The sequence below is a fragment of the Trichoderma harzianum genome (assembly GCF_003025095.1).
Source record: "Trichoderma harzianum CBS 226.95 unplaced genomic scaffold M431scaffold_8, whole genome shotgun sequence".
Lineage (NCBI taxonomy): Eukaryota > Fungi > Ascomycota > Sordariomycetes > Hypocreales > Hypocreaceae > Trichoderma > Trichoderma harzianum.
This window is the reverse complement of record NW_020209256.1, coordinates 811,287-831,772: the sequence shown is the minus strand read 5'-3', so window position 1 is coordinate 831,772 and position 20,486 is coordinate 811,287. Positions and strand designations below refer to the sequence as shown.

General features: G+C 46.8%; 9 protein-coding genes across 9 annotated transcripts; 7 read left to right on the top strand and 2 right to left on the bottom strand.

The window, feature by feature from the left end:
* Positions 1-87: 87 nt before the first annotated feature.
* On the top strand, positions 88-1,965 carry M431DRAFT_89040 (hypothetical protein; the record flags this gene model as incomplete). The annotated part of the gene is made up of 8 exons (XM_024923977.1): positions 88-475; positions 539-620; positions 671-908; positions 967-1,054; positions 1,112-1,169; positions 1,235-1,745; positions 1,805-1,870; positions 1,921-1,965. 8 exons carry the CDS (start codon positions 88-90, stop codon positions 1,963-1,965), a joined length of 1,476 nt encoding a protein of 491 aa, XP_024772975.1.
* Positions 1,966-2,839: 874 nt separating this feature from the next.
* Positions 2,840-5,406, top strand: M431DRAFT_17901 (hypothetical protein). Its single transcript, XM_024913103.1, has 6 exons — positions 2,840-3,030; positions 3,107-3,997; positions 4,065-4,294; positions 4,354-4,534; positions 4,591-4,752; positions 4,814-5,406. The coding sequence occupies exons 1-6, from the start codon at positions 2,858-2,860 to the stop codon at positions 5,385-5,387; spliced, it is 2,211 nt and encodes a 736-aa protein (XP_024772974.1). The 5' UTR covers positions 2,840-2,857; the 3' UTR covers positions 5,388-5,406.
* A 77-nt stretch (positions 5,407-5,483) lies between these two features.
* On the bottom strand, positions 5,484-6,752 carry M431DRAFT_6845 (hypothetical protein; the record flags this gene model as incomplete). Its single annotated transcript, XM_024921763.1, has 6 exons — positions 5,484-5,823; positions 5,875-6,038; positions 6,100-6,149; positions 6,205-6,286; positions 6,340-6,566; positions 6,632-6,752. The coding sequence occupies 6 exons, from the start codon at positions 6,750-6,752 to the stop codon at positions 5,484-5,486; spliced, it is 984 nt and encodes a 327-aa protein (XP_024772973.1).
* A 417-nt stretch (positions 6,753-7,169) lies between these two features.
* Positions 7,170-9,093, top strand: M431DRAFT_17900 (hypothetical protein). Its single transcript, XM_024913102.1, has 5 exons — positions 7,170-7,255; positions 7,319-7,646; positions 7,701-8,201; positions 8,261-8,760; positions 8,816-9,093. Exons 1-5 carry the CDS (start codon positions 7,226-7,228, stop codon positions 8,972-8,974), a joined length of 1,518 nt encoding a protein of 505 aa, XP_024772972.1. The 5' UTR covers positions 7,170-7,225; the 3' UTR covers positions 8,975-9,093.
* Positions 9,094-9,817: 724 nt separating this feature from the next.
* M431DRAFT_146272 (hypothetical protein) lies at positions 9,818-12,505 on the top strand. The gene is made up of 3 exons (XM_024912734.1): positions 9,818-9,970; positions 10,038-10,089; positions 10,146-12,505. The coding sequence occupies exons 1-3, from the start codon at positions 9,883-9,885 to the stop codon at positions 12,358-12,360; spliced, it is 2,355 nt and encodes a 784-aa protein (XP_024772971.1). The 5' UTR covers positions 9,818-9,882; the 3' UTR covers positions 12,361-12,505.
* Positions 12,506-13,290: 785 nt separating this feature from the next.
* M431DRAFT_88514 (hypothetical protein) lies at positions 13,291-13,797 on the top strand (the record flags this gene model as incomplete). The annotated part of the gene is made up of 1 exon (XM_024923914.1): positions 13,291-13,797. The coding sequence occupies one exon, from the start codon at positions 13,291-13,293 to the stop codon at positions 13,795-13,797; it is 507 nt and encodes a 168-aa protein (XP_024772970.1).
* A 269-nt stretch (positions 13,798-14,066) lies between these two features.
* On the bottom strand, positions 14,067-15,850 carry M431DRAFT_146268 (hypothetical protein). Its single transcript, XM_024912733.1, has 4 exons — positions 15,761-15,850; positions 15,670-15,703; positions 14,466-15,610; positions 14,067-14,392 (listed from the first exon to the last, which is right to left on the bottom strand). The coding sequence occupies exons 1-4, from the start codon at positions 15,818-15,820 to the stop codon at positions 14,135-14,137; spliced, it is 1,497 nt and encodes a 498-aa protein (XP_024772969.1). The 5' UTR covers positions 15,821-15,850; the 3' UTR covers positions 14,067-14,134.
* A 748-nt stretch (positions 15,851-16,598) lies between these two features.
* Positions 16,599-16,952, top strand: M431DRAFT_556472 (hypothetical protein; the record flags this gene model as incomplete). Its single annotated transcript, XM_024921451.1, has 1 exon — positions 16,599-16,952. The coding sequence occupies one exon, from the start codon at positions 16,599-16,601 to the stop codon at positions 16,950-16,952; it is 354 nt and encodes a 117-aa protein (XP_024772968.1).
* Positions 16,953-17,898: 946 nt separating this feature from the next.
* M431DRAFT_483444 (hypothetical protein) lies at positions 17,899-20,079 on the top strand (the record flags this gene model as incomplete). The annotated part of the gene is made up of 3 exons (XM_024916121.1): positions 17,899-18,868; positions 18,942-19,362; positions 19,425-20,079. The coding sequence occupies 3 exons, from the start codon at positions 17,899-17,901 to the stop codon at positions 20,077-20,079; spliced, it is 2,046 nt and encodes a 681-aa protein (XP_024772967.1).
* Between the last annotated feature and the right edge of the window lie 407 nt (positions 20,080-20,486).

The window sequence follows — 20,486 nt, the reverse complement described above, 5'->3', positions numbered from 1 at the left end:
TATGGGCATTTGCTCAAAAGGAATCATCCATACCAAAGTTTGAAAGCGTATTCGAATTCACCATTCAATTTGCATTTCAGATTCATGATGGCGCTGCTCGGCCAGTCGATTCCAATTTCTTTTAGCAAAACTTCGTTTAACAAATTATATGTTAATGGGAAGTACATAGAGTCAAATTCTACAGATACGTTGTCGCTGCTCAATCCAAAAGACAGCACATTGGTTGCAGAGAAGATACCTATTGCCGATAAGGTGGACGTTGACGCTGCCGTAAAATACGCCGAAGCAGCTTTCAATGGCCCATGGGCTACTTTTACCTCATCACAGCGGTCAGAGTGTTTTAGAAAGCTGGCCGATATCCTGGAGACAAGACTGCCTGACATTTTGCATCTTGACTCTCTTACAACGGGAAATCCCATCTCCCTAATCCCTACCAGAGAAAAGAACTATATTAAAAATTGTCTTTTGTACTACGGTATGTTCTTCTCATAATGCTTTAGGAAGTGGAATATTGCAGCGATCTAATCAAATAGTACAGCTGGTTGGACCGATAAGTTACGGGGTGACTACTTTCCAGCTGATGATGGATTCGTGAAACTCGTTCGGCAAGAGCCTCTTGGGTAAGCAGTTTACTTCCGGTTCATTCCATTACTGGCTAATTATTCTACAGTGTATGCGTTGCCATCAACCCATATAATTCTCCTGTAGCATCCCTGTTTATCAAGGCTGCACCATGTTTAGCAACAGGAAACGTTCTCATTGTGAAGCCTTCAGAGAAAAGTCCACTAGGCTCTCTCGCTGTTGCTCCACTGTTTGAAGAAGCTGGCTTCCCGCCTGGCGTTGTTCAAGTTCTTCCAGGTGATGGTAAGACTGGCGCGTTGCTAGCTGAGCACATGCGTGTACGAAAAGTGAGTATTGCATGTACCATCTTGTTGATGGTTCATATAGAGTGCTAACAAGAGCTAGATTAGCTTTACCGGCTCAGTCGCTACGGGTAAGAAGATACAAATTGCAGCTGCGCAGAGTAACCTGAAACGGGTAACATTGGAGCTTGGTATGCATCAAACTTTGCCTTTCAACGACGGGACGTACATACCTAATATAAACACAGGAGGCAAAAGTCCAGCAGTCATATTTGAAGACGCAGACATCGACAATGCAGTTATTTGGTAAGCCATAAAGCCTCTACCAGTCATGCATAATTTGATGCACAAGACTAATTAATATCACTTAGGACCATCAATGGCATCTTAGCTCGAACAGGCCAAGTATGCGTCGCCGCCTCTCGAGTTTACGTGCAAAAATCGATATCCGAGAAATTTATTTCTCAATATGTTGAACGGATGAGAGCAGCGGCACTTGGTATAGGGGACCCTCAAGACCCAGATACAAGATACGGTCCTTTGGCCGACTCAGCGGCATTCGAAAAAGTTCGCGCCATGATTTCTCGAGGAAAGGAAGAAGCAGAGCTGGTGGTAGGCGGCAATCAAATCGGAACTAAAGGGTGTTTCATAGAGCCAACTGTGTTTCTCAATCCGAAGCCGGATGCAGAGATCTACAGGAACGAAGTATTTGGCCCAGTCGTTGTCGTTAAGACATTTGACACTGAAGAGGAAGTGATTGAGGCTGCAAACGACACAGAATATGGCTTAATGGCGGGTGTCTTTACCAAAGATATTAATCGGGCCCTGAGAGTCTCAGCTCGAATTGACTCCGGAGTTGTGGGAGTCAATTGTGTGAGCATGGTACGTATTGAGTTGGATCCAAGCTATTCATCTTTTCCAATCCGCTGACGATTATTTAGATGCATATACAAGCTCCATTTGGAGGAAAGAAGGCATCTGGGATCGGTAGGGAATTTGGAGAATACGTAAGTTTGCGTTCTCACCTCTATGCTTTACGCGTGTTAACTTGTAACAGGCGCTGCGAGCTTTCACGGAGCCAAAGACTATTTTGATCAAGTAAGCCATCGTCACCTTTTATGCAGTAACCTAAGGGCATAGCTAACGGGAAATTAGTATGAATTCATCATAAAGTTCAGCAGACGATGGACGACATTAGACTTGAGTATTGGGGGATTTGTCAAGCTCAACAAGACTGAATTCAAGTGAGACAAGTGTTTTCTACACACAGCAACTATAGAGTCACGGCATAGCCGCTTGTATTCAGTAATAGAAGACATTGATTGAACGATCACCCATGAGTCTCCCTTAATTATCCGGCCTCATTACACCTAAGAGGAAGCCTTCTTCTTAGCTCTGAATCTAGAATCGGGAATAAACTGCTTGGCGGGGTGACTAGGACTTGCAGGCCTCTACAAGCGAGGACTGGGGCTAGAGGTCTGAGCAGTAACTTATCCCCACCATACCTCCATCAGCAACTAGTTTTGTCTATCATTACCGCTTTACTTCTTCAGTATTACATTGCCGCTACTAAGACCGTGCTATGCTAAAGGTCAACTTGATGTTCCCCAATGTCTGAGACATATTCACAGTACAGAAATAGCACATGTAGACTAGGGTTATACATAGAAAGGTATCCTGTAGAAGTTGGTCAGCGGCATCGGCTTTTGTCGACCGACTAGTGGCATCCATCCATTCTTGACGAGGCAACAAAAATCTGGAGGCAGAGATGGGTGGTGGGGATAGGTGTGGAGGACAGGCCGGCGAACGCCCCCCGAAGAAGCCGAGCGAATGCGGGGAGAGGAATTTGGGGTGACATGCCGTACTAAGTATACGAACTATAGCAAAGAGCACGTGGTAGTTATTCGTATGATGGACCATGGAAGCCGGGAATAAAATAGAAGGCAGGGACTTACGTTGTGGTAAGATGCCGCGATGGAAGCGCTCCCAACATCATGGAGAACCCGAAGGACAGGAGAAACCGGCTCCGTACGAAAGACAGAACACGGATAGCATGCCGCCGATGTAATTCGAAAAAGGTCAAGTGTGATGCAGCTCCTGGAGTTCCTTGTTCAGGATGCCAGATTGCCAAGGCCGAGTGTATCCTCATCGATTCAAAGCGTGGACGGTAGGTTGGAAATGTGACATGTTATCCCTTGTAGCAATTCCTTCAATTCTGATGACAAGGCTAACCAGGGTCGCAGATATGTTCGTCGGAAGAATATACCACCAAGTGAAGGACAAACGCGAGGCGAAACACCGACTTCCGTATCGTCTCCAAAGGGTCAGTCACCGGTGTCTCATAGAGACCACAGCAACAATCATGGGGCTCCTATCGCTGAGGGCGTCTCGAGTGTGGAACCCGCGGATGGCCAACTACTACGCGGCTTATCGCAATCCTTTGAACGCCGAGCTCCTACTGATTCGAGTGCATTGTTTTATCTGCATATTGCCGATCAGAGCGTTCGTCCAACACAACAGCCAATAAACGATTCCATCAGGACTTTCTACGCTGGCGACTCGTTTAGTCTTACTTATGCCATCCACGATGTGCTGGCTCCCTTTTTGAGTCATAGACTCAACTATCAGAAGCGCCTTCATTTTCCCATTGCCGAGGGGTTTGATCCCTCAGATATGGGACGTGAGAATATTGCCAACATTCAAGTAACGCTGTTACGTGAGAGAAATATCCTCCATCGCTTGGGGCCAGATGCCTTGGAGAGAATGCTTGATGTGTATTTCCGATGGTTCCATCCAGCCTTTCCCTTGCTCAACCGGCAAGACTTTCTTCAGAAGTGTCTTCGCAACCAAATGTCCTTGCTAGTTCTGAATGCATTGTTGCTAGTTGCTGCTACAATATGTGACCAGGCGGACATTGCCTTGACAGGATGCAAGAGCAGGCAACATGCTCGTACAGTCTTTTACACGCAAGCCAAAGCCTTGTACGATGCCGACTTGGATCCAGACAAAGAGAACAACGTTGCAGCTGTATTCCTGATGAGCTTTTGGTGGGGCGGATCAAATGACGAAAAGGATTCGTGGCATTGGCTGGGCATCGCTGTGAGCCTAGCACAGAGCCTAGGGATGCATAGATCGTGAGTACCTTCTTTCAACTTATGCGACATCAGATTGCTGTCAAAAGCTCACATCTTCGATTGATAGAACTGCCAAATCCCACATGAGTAGCGAAAAGTCGAAGCTCTGGAGGCGCATATGGTGGTGTATACGCATTCGAGATACGCTTACGAGTGGCTCTATCGGTCGACCACAGCATATTGCCCACAGAGATTGTGATGTAGAGATGCTCGAGCCCGGCGATATGGCCAATGAGAATCTTTTAGGAGCTGAAGAAGCGATTTATGCTTGTCAAATGGCACGTCTATCCATAATATGTAAGTCCTTGTTTAGGTTGTCCTATGTCTACACCTAGTCTTACATCTTTAAACCATAGTCAGCAGGATAATCGCGTCACGATATGCGGCAGTCCAATCAACAAGTCCTACCCAAAAGACTCAGCTTGAAGACGATTTAGAAAACTTTCGACAGCAGGTTCCAGCCGAATTACAATACAAAGGCGTCCATGCCGAGACCGGTCACGGCTTGTGGTCTGCGATGCTTCTCATGGCTTACAAGTATGTAATTTGAGCCAGAACATTCCAAGCCGCAGTGTTAATATTCACTATCACAGCTTTGGTGTGATCCTGCTTTGTCGACCTACAAGTACTGGAGACGATACTGCTTCAAATTTCTGGGGAGATCGGCCGAAAGCTATGGCTGCTGCGAATGAAGTTACGAGAGTGATGGAAGATATCCTTTCTACATCTCTCGTCCGGCTCTGCCAAATCCATACGTTCGTGTGCTCTTGTTGGATCTATTCTTTTGAAAATTTTGATTAGCTGACCCTCAGACAGTATCCCTGCTCTCTTCAACTCCCTGTCTATGCACGTTTTCTCTCTTTGTACATCAGGAGCTATTGGGAGAGAACTTGCCGAGAATCGAGCACGAACATGCATGCTTGGCTTGACTTGTCTTCAAGAGTCATGGCCCGTCAGCGGTTGGATCTTAAAACTATTCGTTGACATTATTGAACGACTTCGTAGAAAGCTTACGAACCGAAACAAGTCTGGAGAGCTGAGTATGGTGACGGCTAGCCCTGCTCTTGATCCTTCACAGCAACAAAAGAACAACACTCACCCATATAATCAACACTTGGGGAGTATGGAGGATATGGGAAGACAATCAAATGCACGAGAACTCGACATCACAGGCACCATGGACTCAACGTCTAGGCCACCTCTAGAGGCACTGGGCGAGATTCCATTATTATCAAACGATTATTCTGCCTTCAGTAACACCAACGCTGAAATGTTGCCGAATCTGTTTGTGTTGGACGATCTGTTTTCTGATATGGATTCAGGTCAAGTGAACTTTTTCGATTTGTTGGAGGTTCCAAACTACGATACTATTGATGGAATCTCTTATTAGGCCTCATCTTTGTATTTCTATACCTGTATATCTATGTCTATCTAAAATGCGTCTATATCGCAAGTTGACACCTAGTATGATATATCTCCATAATCATTAGAATACAGCAATGACACATGGCGGAGATCCAACAGCACCAATAACATGGATCGGAGCACTTGTTAAGAAGAATGACCATCTCTTTAATTCTTCGCAAACGACACTCAGTTGCTCCAAATTCCACAGCTCTCCGATTGGAGTTCCCCACTGGCACAAGAGCCACTCATGGAGGCAGCAGTGCTCAGGATAAGGCCAAGCCTCCCATCCCATTGTATCTCCAGCAACGGCTGAAAAGTGCTTGGAATAAAGCCAGCGAACAGTTTCCATGTTGTTCGCTACACCAATCATGTAATGCTGCTGCTTGGTACCGAGAGCTCTAGTAGACTTATCCGCTTGACTATAACGGCAATGAGCTAAGTTTACGTCAAAAGATGATCTGCTGTCTTACTTGTGCCAACGGACAAATCCAGTTCTAACGATAAGAACGTCTCCTTGGTGGCATTCTGTGCCTTGGAATTTGAGTACTTCTTCTAATTCGGAGACTGGGATTGCATAGGGTGATATAGCAGACGGGGGCTCTTTGCCTGGGTTGTGATATTCCCACCATCTTAACTGTAATATTCTCGTCAGCATTTCTTTTTGTAGATTAGCCGTTCCTCCAAGTATGACTTACCCAGTCAACTAACACTCCTCTAGCAACTATTCCACCTCGTTCACAAACGTCTAATATGTGTTAGAAGCCTTGGTCGAAAGAGCAATTTAGGGTGTGAGAACTGACTGTGAAACCCATTTCGCGGTGATTTCAAGGCATCTTGGATAGACAAACCGTTATAGAATAAACCCTGTTTCTGTATACTCCACTTGACCAAATATCAGCACTGAATTCATATAGTCATCCTATGAGTCAACTTACGTGTTTCAAGCTATCCCACTGAGAGCTTGTCTGAGTGTTGATCTTGATCTCATCATCAAGCCCGAGGAAACCCTCCGAAGCCATTTGCTTCACATTATGCTCAATGGGAATGCGACCAAAGCCTGGGAATTCAAGGTTGTTCATAGGCCAATCGAGTTGCACGTGCTTCCCAGTCTGAATCTCAAGCGAGGCATTTCTTACGGTGTCGGCATTGAGAAGATTGAGAGCTACAGAACCTGCGTTAGAATTTTCAAGGAGACCATGCAAGGGAGTATAGCATGTCTAAGCTCACTACCGAGTTCATCCTTGTTTCCATCCTTGTCGAAAAATCCCCAAAGACAGCCCTGAGGTTGCCCCGGAACAGACGGCAGGTCATCAAAGACCGGGAAGCTATACTTGTCGATAGACACCATATTGCGTTCGGAGTGGCCAAGCCGATGATCGATAGTCTAGGAGGCTTGGAAACGGGCAGCAGCCTCCTCAGCTATAAGCACGAATTCATCGTGAGCATCGGTGTCTCAATCTTCCCCACACCGATTAATTTACGATTCATCTGGGGTCCGCGGGGTAAAGGAGAAGCGTAATCCGGGGTAACGGGAGAGAGAGGATATACAGGCAAATTACAGCTATTTGTGAAGGCGAAAATAGTTGGTAAACTCAAGATGCCGAGACTCGGCTTCTTAGCCAATTAGTGGACTACACCCCGGATGGTCTTGGGAGAGGACTTGGGTGGCTTGCTAGCTTGACATGCAGTGAATGGGAGCGGTTCCAGCCTGTGGAACTTTGTAAAACTATTTGTTCTCCTTATTCTCTCCGATCGACAGCCTCCAAAAAAATATCCTCTTCAGTTCTTCATCTCATACATCGATTGAATTGAGCAGTCCAAATGATCTCGCCGGCATTGTTTCGGATTCTGGTAAGTTACAATCTCATAGCTTCATAATGATCTTTAAGGCATCAACTGACTGCTCGACTTCAGATCGTGGCCTTTGTGGCCCTCGGCAGTGTAACGTATGGATACTGCTCCAGCATCATCGCCACGACTCTCGGACAGCCGTCGTTCATCGCCTACTTTGAGCTCGATACTCGTCCAAATGCCACACAGCTTGAGGGTGCCATCAATGGACTCTTCCAGGCTGGTGGCCTCTTTGGCTGCTTGTCTTGCATCAAGTCCGCCGACTATCTTGGTCGAAAGCGTGCCATCCTGTTCACCTCCATCATTGCCCTCATTGGAGGCGCTCTGCAGGCTGGCAGCGTCAATATCGCCATGTATCTCGTTTTTCGTTTTGTCACAGGGCTTGGGATAGGTATGACTGCACGACGTGAATACACTTCCTCACACCACTAATTGTACTACTTAGGTTCAATGGTCGTCCTCATCCCTCTCTACCAATCCGAAATTGCACCACCTCGTATTCGCGGCCTTCTCGTCGGTATGCACGGTGTCATGATCTGTATCGGATATGCTCTCGCCAGTTGGGTCGGCCTCGGATTCTTTTTTGTGAACGCGTCTGGTGCGCAATGGCGTCTTCCACTGGCTATCCAGTGCCTTCCGCCTCTATTTCTCGCGATCGGTATCTCGTTTCTTCCAGAATCGCCTCGATGGCTTCTAGATCAGGATCGCCCAGACGAGGCTCTCAAGGCCTTTGAAGCGGTGCGAGCAGAATCTGATGATTCAATGCTGCAGGACAGAACAGCTATTCTGGAAGAGTTTCGCATGCTTAGAAGCCTCATTCAGCACGAGAAGATGGCCAAACATCGATTCATTGATCTCTTTACTTCGCCCGGAATGCGTAAAAGATGTCTCATTGGCTTCCTTATCTTGTTTGGCTGCCAAGGAACTGCGACCTTGGTGATTAATAGTATGTTATAAACCATTATGAGAAAGGGGAGAAAGCAATTCTGACTCTATGTGTTTTAGACTATGGCCCGACGCTATATAAAGCCCTCGGTTTCTCTACCGTCCGTCAGCTTCTGATACAATGCGGTTGGATTACCGTGTGTCCCTTTGGAAACATCATCAATTCGCTTATTGTAGACCGTGTTGGCCGTACGCGTCTGCTTGTTGTTGGCTTTACTGGTGTCATCACGGCTCTTGTTGGCGAGTGCATCACTGTCAGTATCTTTCAACGCACAGGTTCGCGAAGCGTGGCTGGAGCAGCTGTCTTCTTTCTCTTCTGGCACATGGCTTGCTTTTCATCCACTTCCGACGCCACCTCTTACATCTATGCTTCCGAGATATTCCCAACTCCCCTTCGTGCAAAGGGCCTTGCAGTATCTGTCTCCGGTCTTTTTGTTGCGACGATCATATTCTTACAGTGTGCGCCAACTGCCTTTGCAGTTATTGGTTGGAAGTATTACCTAGTCTTCATCGGCTGTACGACCGTGATCGGCACTTTCATATGGTTTTATTGTCCCGAGGTAAGATGTCTTCTTGTTTCTCATTTTGGCAGTATTGACGCTAACAATTCCTCAGACTAGCCAATTGTCCCTTGAACAAATCGGTGAACTCTTTGGAGATACGGTTGAGGGAGTATATACAGACGAAAAGCTTGACTATGCTAAGAGCAATACTATCGAGGATGTCTCTGCTATTTCACCTGAGGCTGCTGAAAGAGATGCTGAGAGAGTTTAGCAGTATGGACATGTCATCCCTTTGTTTTTTTTCCTTTTTTGCTCCTACGTGGACCGCATTCCTGTGTTAAAGCCCTTGAGGATATCTGATAAATCATAAATATATGAGGCACCTAGGTAGCTCTTTAAGTATCTGCTACTATAACTATTGTCTGTTACTATCAATATTTTAATCTAGTATCTGCTACTATTGCTATATTTTTCTAGTATCGGCTACTATAGTTATACTCCTATAAGTGGCTGTTGGTATTATTATTTATCACTTGTATGAGTAGGTAGTTAAAAAGTTTTTAATATGCAACGCCGGGTAGCAGAGTTGGGGTGCTGGCTAGCATTTCCCTGGTTGTAAATATGTCACCATAATCCTCATATGAAGATGTCGCCTTACCTGTGCGAATACTATCCCGACACAATATGGCTCCATTCTATTAATAATTGGATTCCAGAAAGTGCAGTCGTATCCCAAAAGCTATGTAGAGAAAGCCCAGACACTCGCGAATATCGAATGTCCTGATCTACTCATACCCCCCATTAAACGGTAAGTTTTGACGTAATCAACAGACATTGATTTAGATTAGAAAATGGATAGAAAACATCTACATTAATGTAGTCAGAATTGAACAAGTAGAATCGAACTGTAAGTTTATAATCTGTCTTGCCCCTTCGTCGAAAGACTAGCTTCATGTCGAAATAGCGGAATGAAACAAGAGCAATGTTGATGGATTATTATTTTTCCAAGACCCGGCTCACACTGAGTAATGTCATGTGATATTACATGTGCCTTCGCCGTTGTCGGTGAGATATTGTGTGGGCCTCTTGGCTTCATCGGACGGAGTAATTTGGGGTAGATTCCAGCCATCTTCATGTAAGAGACGACTCACGCAACGCCAGCGACATGTATCAGACAAAATGCGGCACAAGGTCAAAGTGCCCCCATGCCAGTTCTGCAACAAGTCCTTTCTAAGGACTGAACACTTGCGCCGCCATGAGAGAACGCGTACGTGATTCTATGAGACTCCCCAGCTTATTCAATGACCGAACTAACCGACTTGGACCACTGGCAGATACCAAAGAGAAGCCCCACGCTTGTATATGTGGACGGAATTTCTCACGTCAGTACGTTAATTGTTGCCCCTGTAAACCTGATTCTTCCCAAGACTCATCTGAAGTAGGGACCTGCTCTCTCGCCATGTGAGGCTAGCCAAAGAGTCCGAGGGCCATGGGCCTCTCAGCCCCAGTGTCTCTAATCGACAAAGAAAATCCGTTGACAACTCTGAGAACACCATGCTGAACTTTGGATCAGCCATTGAGCTTAGAACTGATAGCGGTCCAAATACCGACTCGGTTCTGTCCACTAGTGATACCCAAATCTCCCCTTCCGAGGCCGCCAACCTGATTCCAACAGCACTCACGAATGAGTTGGACATGCTCTGGGATAGCTTCCAGTTACAACATAACCCTTTTGAGCTTTCATTTTTCAGCCCAGAACTTCCCATGAACTTTCAACCATTTGACTTTGCGCCTTCCCTCGATATACCATCATTACCGGAGACGACGACACCTGTCAGCGATGTCTCAGGCAGAGCAGAAGAATCTATCTGGCAGGATGATTTGCCATGTGCCTCTGAATTGCTACGCCAGCCGCCTCTCAAAGATTCCACAATACCTCCTCGTCCTAGATTACCAAACATATCGACTGCTACCCAGAATACCGAAGCATACTTGCCATCTGCGCCGAGGAACCCGTGCTACATGTCCCCCCAAGATTACGACCTAATCTCTACTTCTGTTCAAGATAACGCTGCCCTTCTCCCCCTACAATTCCAGCTACCCTCAAAACACACCCTGAGCAGATATATCGAAGGTTTCTCCGGTTTTAACCTACACCGACCTTTTCTGCAACTGTCCACCAAAAGCATCTCTCAAATGCCCCTAGAGCTTGTCCTTGCAATGGCGGCAATGGGCGCACAGTATCGGTTTGAGGCAGAGTCAGCCTTGTCTCTATACTACGCCGCGAAAAGTATCATAGATGCGAGACTCAACAAAGTTTCAGCAGCTGTAGTGGAAGCAGCACGTAACTCGACTATACAGGCAAAGCCAGCACTCGAAGCCATGCCTAATATTGCGGCAAATTCAGCAGGCTATTCAGGCCAACCATCCATAAGTATCGAGACAATTCAAGCCATGATCATTTGCATGTCCTTATGCTCATGGGAATACAAGAACTTACTACCTGATGCCTTTATTCTGGCGGAACAAATTGTTCTTTACTTACGCCAGGGAGATTATCTGTGCCAAGAGGATCCATCTGAGGATGAAACCTGGTTGCAATGGATTGAACACGAAGGATGCAGACGAACCGTTTTCATCGCCTTTATCCTCTTTAACCTACACTCAATCTTTTACGACACACCGCCGCGGCTCATGGCTCGTGAGGTTTGGTCGATCAAGATGCCACAGCAGGAAGCTCACTGGTGGGCTAATACAGCGCTCGAATGGGAGGAAATCCGGCGGCGCGATCCCCCCATATGCCGCACCTTTGGTGATTATTACTCAGACCTGGTAGTCCCTCGTGAATCTCGAGGCCCGAACCACCGAACTTCTGCGTTTGGATGTCTGGTTTCGATTCATGGTCTCGTGCAGCAGATTCAGCTTACGAGGGACACACTCTTACATATTGATGTACCCGGTGCAGATCTCAATACAACACCACTGTCAGAAGACGTTTATATGAAGTTTAGGCGGGCACTCTGCCGTTGGGATAGCGGCTGGGCTTCCAGCAGGGAATCCACCACGCAGCCCATTGCTCACATGGCACCGCTGGGTTTCAACGCCACGGCCGTTTTCCGGATTGCCTGGATAAGGCTATGCTTCAACGCAGTTCCAAGCCGGAACTTTAGCAGCAGGGATCCTGCCGTGATTGCAGCCTCTTTTGCCCGATGCCCCCTGCCAGAACGCTCGCCGCGCCTGTACTCGGCGGTTCTCCAAAGCGCACATGCGCTCAGCATACCAGTGCGAATTGGCCTAAGATATGCGTCGAAAACTCAGATTCTATCCTGGAGCATTATTCACAGCATTGCTAACCTGGAATGTGCTCTATTTCTAAGTAAATGGTTAGAGCGAGCCAGCCTAGAGAGTCACTTGTTGCATGACGAGGAGAAGGTGCTGGTTCGCGTCATTGCGCGGATATTAAAAGAAACTCCATTCTTTAACCCTATTTTGGATGATGAATTCAGCGCAACGACGATTAAACAGATGGCATATTCGGTTTTAAAGCTATTTACGGAGATGTTCAAACAGTCGCATTTGTTTGATGCGATTGGCTCGTGTATAGAAGCGGCTGATCGATATGCGTCCACCTTAGAATGTTATAATGAGATTCAATAAGAATTGTAATTTACGGTAAGAGACCAAACATATCATTTGTATTATTCCAATAAGACGGCTTTATCTTTTCAAAGGAAATATTCATTTATGCAAAGCTAGTGTTCTACTGCATCAGATTTGTAGCTTTTGATCCTCCAAAAAGTTTATCTGCATCAAATTTTGCTTTTTGGTTCCTCTTTTTGCCTTTTCCTTTGGGAGCTAAAAGCGACACACATTTCGGCGTTTATATACTTCGAATGGGTTCCTATATAAACTTATGTACCCCCGTTCTCTGCTAGGTAGATTTTCTGACCTGTGCACAATTTTATCTTGATATACCATATTCTTCATACACATCGGCATCAGCTAAGTCGCCACCATGCCTCTCTATCAGGTATTACGCCGCCTCATAAACGGCAACACCAGGACCAAGCAGAATCTCTCCGCTCCAATCCTTAACCTCCCAATCGAACTTATTCTTCTCATCGTCGAGCGCCTCCCACAATATCAACAAATTATACTATCTCAAACTTGCTATCCATTGCGCCTCATTATCAAAAAAAAAAAAAAAACAAGCTACAAAATCTATGCGCCATTAATCTCGATGAAGATCAGCGACAAGAGTATATTTTTGCTATAGCTCGTGGTCGTCCTGATTTCTGGGCCTGCCATAAATGCGTTAAGCTCCATCGTATTAACCGGAACGATACTCCGATGAACCCACGGCCTACTATTCAATGCCAAACCTCATGGGACTGCTACTATTATCAAGTCAACTATAAACAATACTTTCGACATATCCAATATAAACTCTTCCATCGCCATATGCAACTAGCTTTGAAATATACATGCCTAGAGACAACGGGAACTGTCTTAGGAAAAACATACAAAGATCATCTCAATCGCTTATTGCAGCCAGTTTTAGGATTCATCCACCGATGTAAATACGGCATGACTAGCGAGATTAAAGGAACATTATCGGTATCTCCAAAGGTCACAACAGATGGAGAATTCCTCATCCACTCCAAACATACATTCTTCAAAGACGTTGAAAATGTCTCTATCAAATCTTTGGGATGGCTTCAGATTTGTCTACATCAGTTTTTGACTCCTGAAGCTCACATGCATAAACTGCATGGAAGACCATGTCACCTCGTCGACAATCAATTTTGCAGTTACTGGTGGAATGATTTGCTGACAAACCCAACATCTGCCCTTGGATCCGTTGTTTTGAGCGCCTTCCTCAGAGAAACTGAAGTTTGTGGCTCGTGTCCCTTTTGTGAGACGGACTTTTCTGTTCAGGCTTCTTCTGAAATCACCATACTGCGCGTATGGCAGCGTTTTGGGTCAGAGACAAGTTTCTCGAGCAACATTTCATGGCAAGGGCAGATTCGACTACCACCTGAAAGAGTTGTTGCTTCTTACCCTCCTGGAAGTATTCGGGAGCTGTATGGCTAGATTCGGACACAAGAGGTTAGATTCGATCAGCTGAGATTAGCTAGATCTATCAGGAGATTTGAACTATACCAATGCCAGTAGTTCTAATGCTGGTTATGTCAACGGTTAGACAGCGAGAAAAGTTCAAGTCGTTGCTGCTGAATGCTGCCAGACAAGACTGGAAGTTGATTATGGTAGCAGTTACTAGACAAACATAGATATAGTAGCAGTTACTAGACAAATATAGACATAGGAGGTAGTTATTAGAGAAAATAAATATTCATTCATACCAGGCTAATTGTTCACGTTCAAAACATAGTCAATCCGTACCATGATCTCTGTATGCAGCGCGTTAAGCTCACGCCAGATTAAAAATACTTCGAAGAGCCGTTCCAAACGTTCGAACGGCCACTTCCATGTTCTCAGCACTCGACGCCGCAAACGTGAGGCGGAAAAACACGTCGTCCAGAGGCAAATCCGGCTCGGCCCTGAACCAGGAGCCCTTTGCTATTAGGACGCCCCTCTTGAGGCACGCAGCGAATATTTCCTCCTCGATGTCGAGAGCAGAGTATAGTTTGGCGTTGGGTCTCAAGCTGTGCTTAATTTTGATCCAGCACTGTTGCAATTATGATTAGTCTCTATGCCTTTATCTGCTCATGCATTTATCTTGGGTGTTTACATGTACTTACAAACATGCCTGCACTCGGAGAATTCCAGCTGACAATCGACTTGGGCAGAAACTTCTCAAACGCAGCCAGCATCACGTCTCTCCTCCCAGTATATTCTGCCTGTAGATGCTGCAGCCAGTCCAGAAATCCCTGGTGGCCCCATTTCTCGTCAACTAGCTTGTATATGAGAGCCTGGGAGAAGCCGCTGGGCCCTTGACTCGCTGTTTCAGCGTGCCGGATGAATCGCTCAATCATTTGCTCGGAGGCCGTCACCCAGCCCATCCTTGCGCCGGGGACGATGACTTTCGAGAAGGAGTCGATGCGCATTACGCGGCCGTCGGTGTCGATGCTGAGAAACGAAGGGGGAAGATTGGAGAGAAATGTGTTGATGGGAAGCTTTGAAGAGTTTTGATGGGAGTTTGAGTTGGATGGTAGCTGAAGAAAGTAATAAGGATCGTCTTCAACGATGTAGATGTCGTGCTTCTGACAGGCTTTGTATATCGCTCTTTTTCGAGCGGCGCTTTGGGTTGATCCTGTCGGGTTCTGCCCTGTCGGCACGGTGTACAGGACATGTGGTTTTCGAGCTCCTTTTTTCGCAGCGTCCCAGTTGGTGAGAAGCTCGTCCATGACTTCTGGTATGGGGCCATCGGCATCCATCTTGATACCAACCGTTTTGATGCCCATCGGAAGGGCAGTCTCCAAGGCAGAAGCATAACAATACTCCTCTGTCATCCACGAGTCGCCCCTGTTCTTATCACATAGCATTCGCAGCGCCTGGTAGATGCCTGCCGTGTTCCCGGTCGTTAGACAAGTATCCCAATCCGCATAGAGAGGTTTATGGACGAGTTCTGTGTGCTCGGTAATCCATCGGATCATCTGAGCTGAACCTGCTGCTTGGCCGTAGTTTAACGCAACAGAGAGGTCGAAAGCTGCGTCTCCAGAGGCGATGTCGCGTAGTCCCATTGCAATGGTGGATTCGGCTTCGAATACGTCGCTCTCGGCGGCACCAGGTATCGCGGGAATCGTAGCACTTATAGAGCTGAATGGGAAATAGTCGGGGCTAGGAAGACCGCCAGCTAGTGAAATCATTCCCGGTCTCTTGAGAAACCTGGCGGCTACTTTCAAGATTCCAGGAGCTCGTGCTCGGCATTCATCGGTTAGGTGATCTGGAACGGCATCGTTAGATATGAGATGTCTCTTTGAAGTCACTGGAAATTGCACTTACTGTCCCATCTCTTCGCTGCCGGCCTGTCGGATGACTTTGTTCACGAGGGTAAGTTGCATGTAGTTTACAGATTTACAAAAGGTGAACTGACTCTGGAACACTGCAGTTTGAACATATCGGAATCAGCATAGGCACCTGTCGGAGCCACCATTTTTCCAACAGCCTGTCGACGGGCATCGATATCGGCAATTGTGGGGGTTTTCAGGATGCCATTGCCGAGACAAACGCTCGAGTGCCATTCTGGACCCGCCGTATCGTCTAAGAGAATGCCTTCTGTAACTAAAGGTGCCATATTGCGATGTGAACCCTTGGCCATGCTAGATGAACTAAGAGAAGATGGGACTCACTAGTTTTAGAAGCTGGGAAGAATTGTTTATAAAGGACAGGGGTTTTTGGGGTAGTTATTGTCTGGCTTATATATATCGATCTGCAACGGCTGTCACTCTGATATCTACTTGCTCTAACTCGCCCTACTCATAACGAGTTAATGATGTGGGGCTTCTCTGTATAAGTTGGACTCGAGTTGGGGTAGAAAAGATGCCGTGGGGTAGATTGCGACGAATCGACTCCAACAGTGGAATAATACAACCGAGACTTGCGATTAAGCCCTATGAATGAAGATTTCCTCTTTTAAAAAGATAAAGCCGTCTACCTTATTAGAATAATAGAAATATCGCGTTTGGTCTCTTACCGTAAAAAGAACACAACTGCCAGTCTGCCATTGTCTAAAACAATACGCTGGGGACACAGGCGCTGAATGATGAAAAAGAATATAAAATAAAATGAAAGAGAGAATTAAAAAAAAGAGAATGAAGAAAAAGTTAATAAAAAAATGAAAAATGAAAAATAAATGACAAAAAAAAAAGAATGACATTAATAATTTTGGGGGAGAGGGGGTAAAGGATGGGGAAAAGGGACGGTAATAAGTGATGGCCCTGGGCGGTGCGGACAACATTCATAATGTTGTTAGAAATTTGCCTCCAGTACCTCGATACGCCTCTGTTGCCATGAGCCTGCCTGTTGCGGTGAGCGCAACCAACGCTGCCATCAGCAATATTTGTGCTGTTGTGAATACCGTTTGCAACATCATTAATACTGCGCCGAAGATCTCTGCCGCCCTGGAGTCAGTCCGACGATGGTTCTGGGGCCTGGCTCCAAACGAGGAGGATCAAGATGGATACGCGGCCCTTGAGTCTCGTCGGGGAGGGGGCACTCCGTATGAAGAGAAGAAGAAAGGGAAAAGAAAAAACTATGTATTAATTTTAATACTGATACAATATTGACAAATGGTTATCTCTTTCCTAGGATACTAAAAGTAAACCTTTCTTTCTTAAAATAAAACGCCATCTATTTCTTTCTCTAATAACTACTACTATATCTATTTTTCTCTAGGAATTGCTATTATATCTATATTTAATTGTTACTATAGTTATATAGTAAAATCCAGGTGCCAGCTGAATACGTGTAGACATTCCCCTATAAAAGCACCACTTGATAAGCTAACAGGGTGCTCATATTACATGTTGCAGTGATCACGCAGTGGGAACATGGCCGCCGACAATCCGCTACTCACCACTGAGAAATGATGGTGAGAATCTACCTGAAACGAGTTCCCTGGCGATGTTTTCTGAGGGAACTACAGCCCCTCACCTTTTTCCTCCTCCTACCATCTCCCTCTACCACCGTTCCCTTTTACTCCCTTTACCTTCTTTTCCCTCCTGGACCCTACCCGCACATACACATTGAAGCCCTATGTACTGAATGCATGCTCTTATTCATTTCGCGGTCGCTACATAGAAGTTTTATCTCTGTCGTCGATTATGTTGGCTCCTACCTCTAAAAGAGCCTTGGTTGCAGTCTGTAATATTGCACGTTTAGAGTGTACTTGTAAGCCTCTAGTTCCAAAGTAGTGCCATAAGTACTCCATTACCGTCTTGCGACATGCATGACTGGTGTCTTGGCGAGAGTCACCATTGTATCTCAAGACACAAGATGAGAGCTTCAAACCAGTATGGAAATTTTTCACTGGTGCCAAGCTCAGAGTGATTTCAATCGACTTACATCGCAGTATATCGCCCTCTTAATACAGCACATTAGCCCTCAATCAACGCTAAAGAATAGATGACTAATCTCGGATTATGAAGCCGATGATACAATCTTCAGGTGAATGAGCAACCTTGCTCAGTGAGAATCTCATCACATCAGCTCATCTCAGCATCAACACCAGTCATGGACGGAAACCTGGCCTTCACCGGAGCCCCCAGGCGCAAAAACGGCCGTCCACAGGCCTGCGAGCCCTGTCGAAGACGAAAAGTCGCCTGCGATCACCGCGTTCCCGTATGCTCCCGATGTCGCCGCGGAGGAGTATCAGACAAGTGCGTCTATCTGACTCAGCCAGGCCAGCAGAATAACCACATCAACTCGTCGAGATCAGCCGCCGTCCCGTCTTTGAGGCCGCAGGCTACAAACGCCTCTCCCGTCTCCATATCAGTCCCCGTTAGTAGATCACCACAAGCAACTCTAGAGAGCAATGTTGGGTATCTCGGCGCGACGAGTTTCTCGGCATTCTATGAAGAAGCGCAAAACAGCTTGTCAGTGACGGAAAAGTGCGAGTCAGAGTCGGACATGATGCCGCTCAAGACCGCAGATGTTGTCCCGCGCCTGGACGAGCTTGCTCTCGGCGCCCTGCGACACATTCCCGACAAGGCTTCGTCTCAGCTGTTGACAAGGCTCTATACAAGCTTTTACGGCGGCTGGAATACACTCTCGGGGCGGTGGCTGAACGATTCTCTGTGGGCGGCGTTTGGGACGACTCTGGATCGTGTGGTGCGAGACGAGGAGCTGCTCCGGCGTATGTCGTTTAAACTGTGTCGGAACAGTGCGGTACCTCTTGGGGAGTCTCATACAGATCCGCAAAAGTGGTTTGCCGAGTTTTCAGGGTCAAATTTGCGGTGGGAGTCTCTTGGCCTGCTCTACGTCTTTTGGGCTGGCGGTGCTCGAAGACTTCCTGAGATGACTGTCATATCCAGCGACTGCGAGGTGCTGCACAATACTCACGCAAGTCATCTCGTGAAGCAGTACAAGATGGCCGCGTGGAAGTGCATAGAGCTCAGTCGCGATGCGGCTAACAGTAACACCATGTTGGCATTTCTTATTTTGGGTCACAGCTTGTTGGAATCGAACGAGTCTGGGGATGCAGGTAAACTTACTCCGTCCATTAGTCCCTGCTTTATATAGCAAGCATATCTAACCAAGTGTATCTCAACTCTCAGGCATGCAGTACTGGAGGACGCACGGCGATCTCATGGCCATGACAACCTATCTCGGCCTCCACGTCTCTCCAAACGCCAACCCAAAGGACTTTTCCGTCACCACGCAAACCAAGCGCCAGCTATTTGCCGCCATCTTCACACATGACAAAGTCACGGCCACGTTCACCGGACGACCGGCCTTTCTCAGTAGAAGATTCTCCTCAACGCCACTTCCTTTGGACATGAGTGAAGAGTTGTTACTATCCAATCCTCCCCTGGCTGACTACACAGATTGCCGTGTGGATGAGAATGGATGGAGCACCGATGGCAAAATTTATTTGTCGACAACGTTGCGTGCAAGAGCCATGCTGTCGTATGTAAGAGATGAGATTCTGGAGATTGCATTGCAGAGCATGGATTTTGGGGGCAAGACGGCACTTTTGTAAGTCTGAGGAGAATCACAAACTAACATCGCCACAAGAGCTTTGTATTAACCATGACCAGGAATTTGAAGAAGAGAGAAATGCAAATCGTTGCCGAATTCCCGCCCTGCATACTCTATTCGCACAACGACCTCAACAACCCAGACGTCTCAGGCAAGGACCTGTACGCAAGACTTCTCATCTGGCTCGAGCACCTACAGAACCTCTTCTTCATCGAGCGTCTCCTCAGCAAAGAAGATGGCGAAGAAGCAGGGTCCCGGCTCTTTGAAATCAGCCTCGAAATGGTAACGCTGGCCCACCTATTCTGGACGCACCAGAACCGGCTCAAGACGGTAGAAGACTGCGTCGAATGGACAACAGCCTCGTTCGCAGCCCCGGCAGGCGGGATCCTGTGCATGGAGCTGCTCCGGGGCAAGGCGCACGGCACGATGAGCGCCGCAGCCACAAAGGCCATCATCGTGGAGAAGCTCGGGATGCTGGCGGCGTTTCTGGACTGGGTGATGCCGTCGTCGCCAAACGCCGACATTTGCTTCCGCATCAAAAAGGTTGTGAGGCGGGTGCTGGAGCAGGCGCTGGAGGCGCCGGTGCAGACAAACATGCTGGACGAGGGCGGGCATTGGAATATGGACTTGTCGCCGGATATGAATTCGTTTTTCAGTTTTGATTTGTTAGATACGTTTGAGTGGCTGCGGCCGGAGGGAGGTGGAAGCGTGTAAGTGAAGATGCGTGATGGATTTGTACATGGATATTTGGATTTGTGCGTAGCGTGTTGTGTTATTCATGTGCTTAATTTAACATGATACAGAGTTGATTGCTCTTGGAATGAAATTACAAAGATTCATACGATTCTCTTTCTCATTCAATCTCATCTTGCCCACATCATACAGATCATGAGCCGTGTAAATATCGTAGAGCCACCCCTCGACGCCTCCCACCGACACACCCCACCAAGCCTAAACCTCGGCTATCAGCTCCGTCTCTTTCCATCTCGTCATCAACCAACTTTCAGCTTTCAAATCACAAACCTCCAACTTGCAACTCGCAACAATCAAGCCCAATTCAACTCAACTCAACTCTTAACTCTCACCCAACCCAAACCAAATAACAAGCAAACAAACAAACA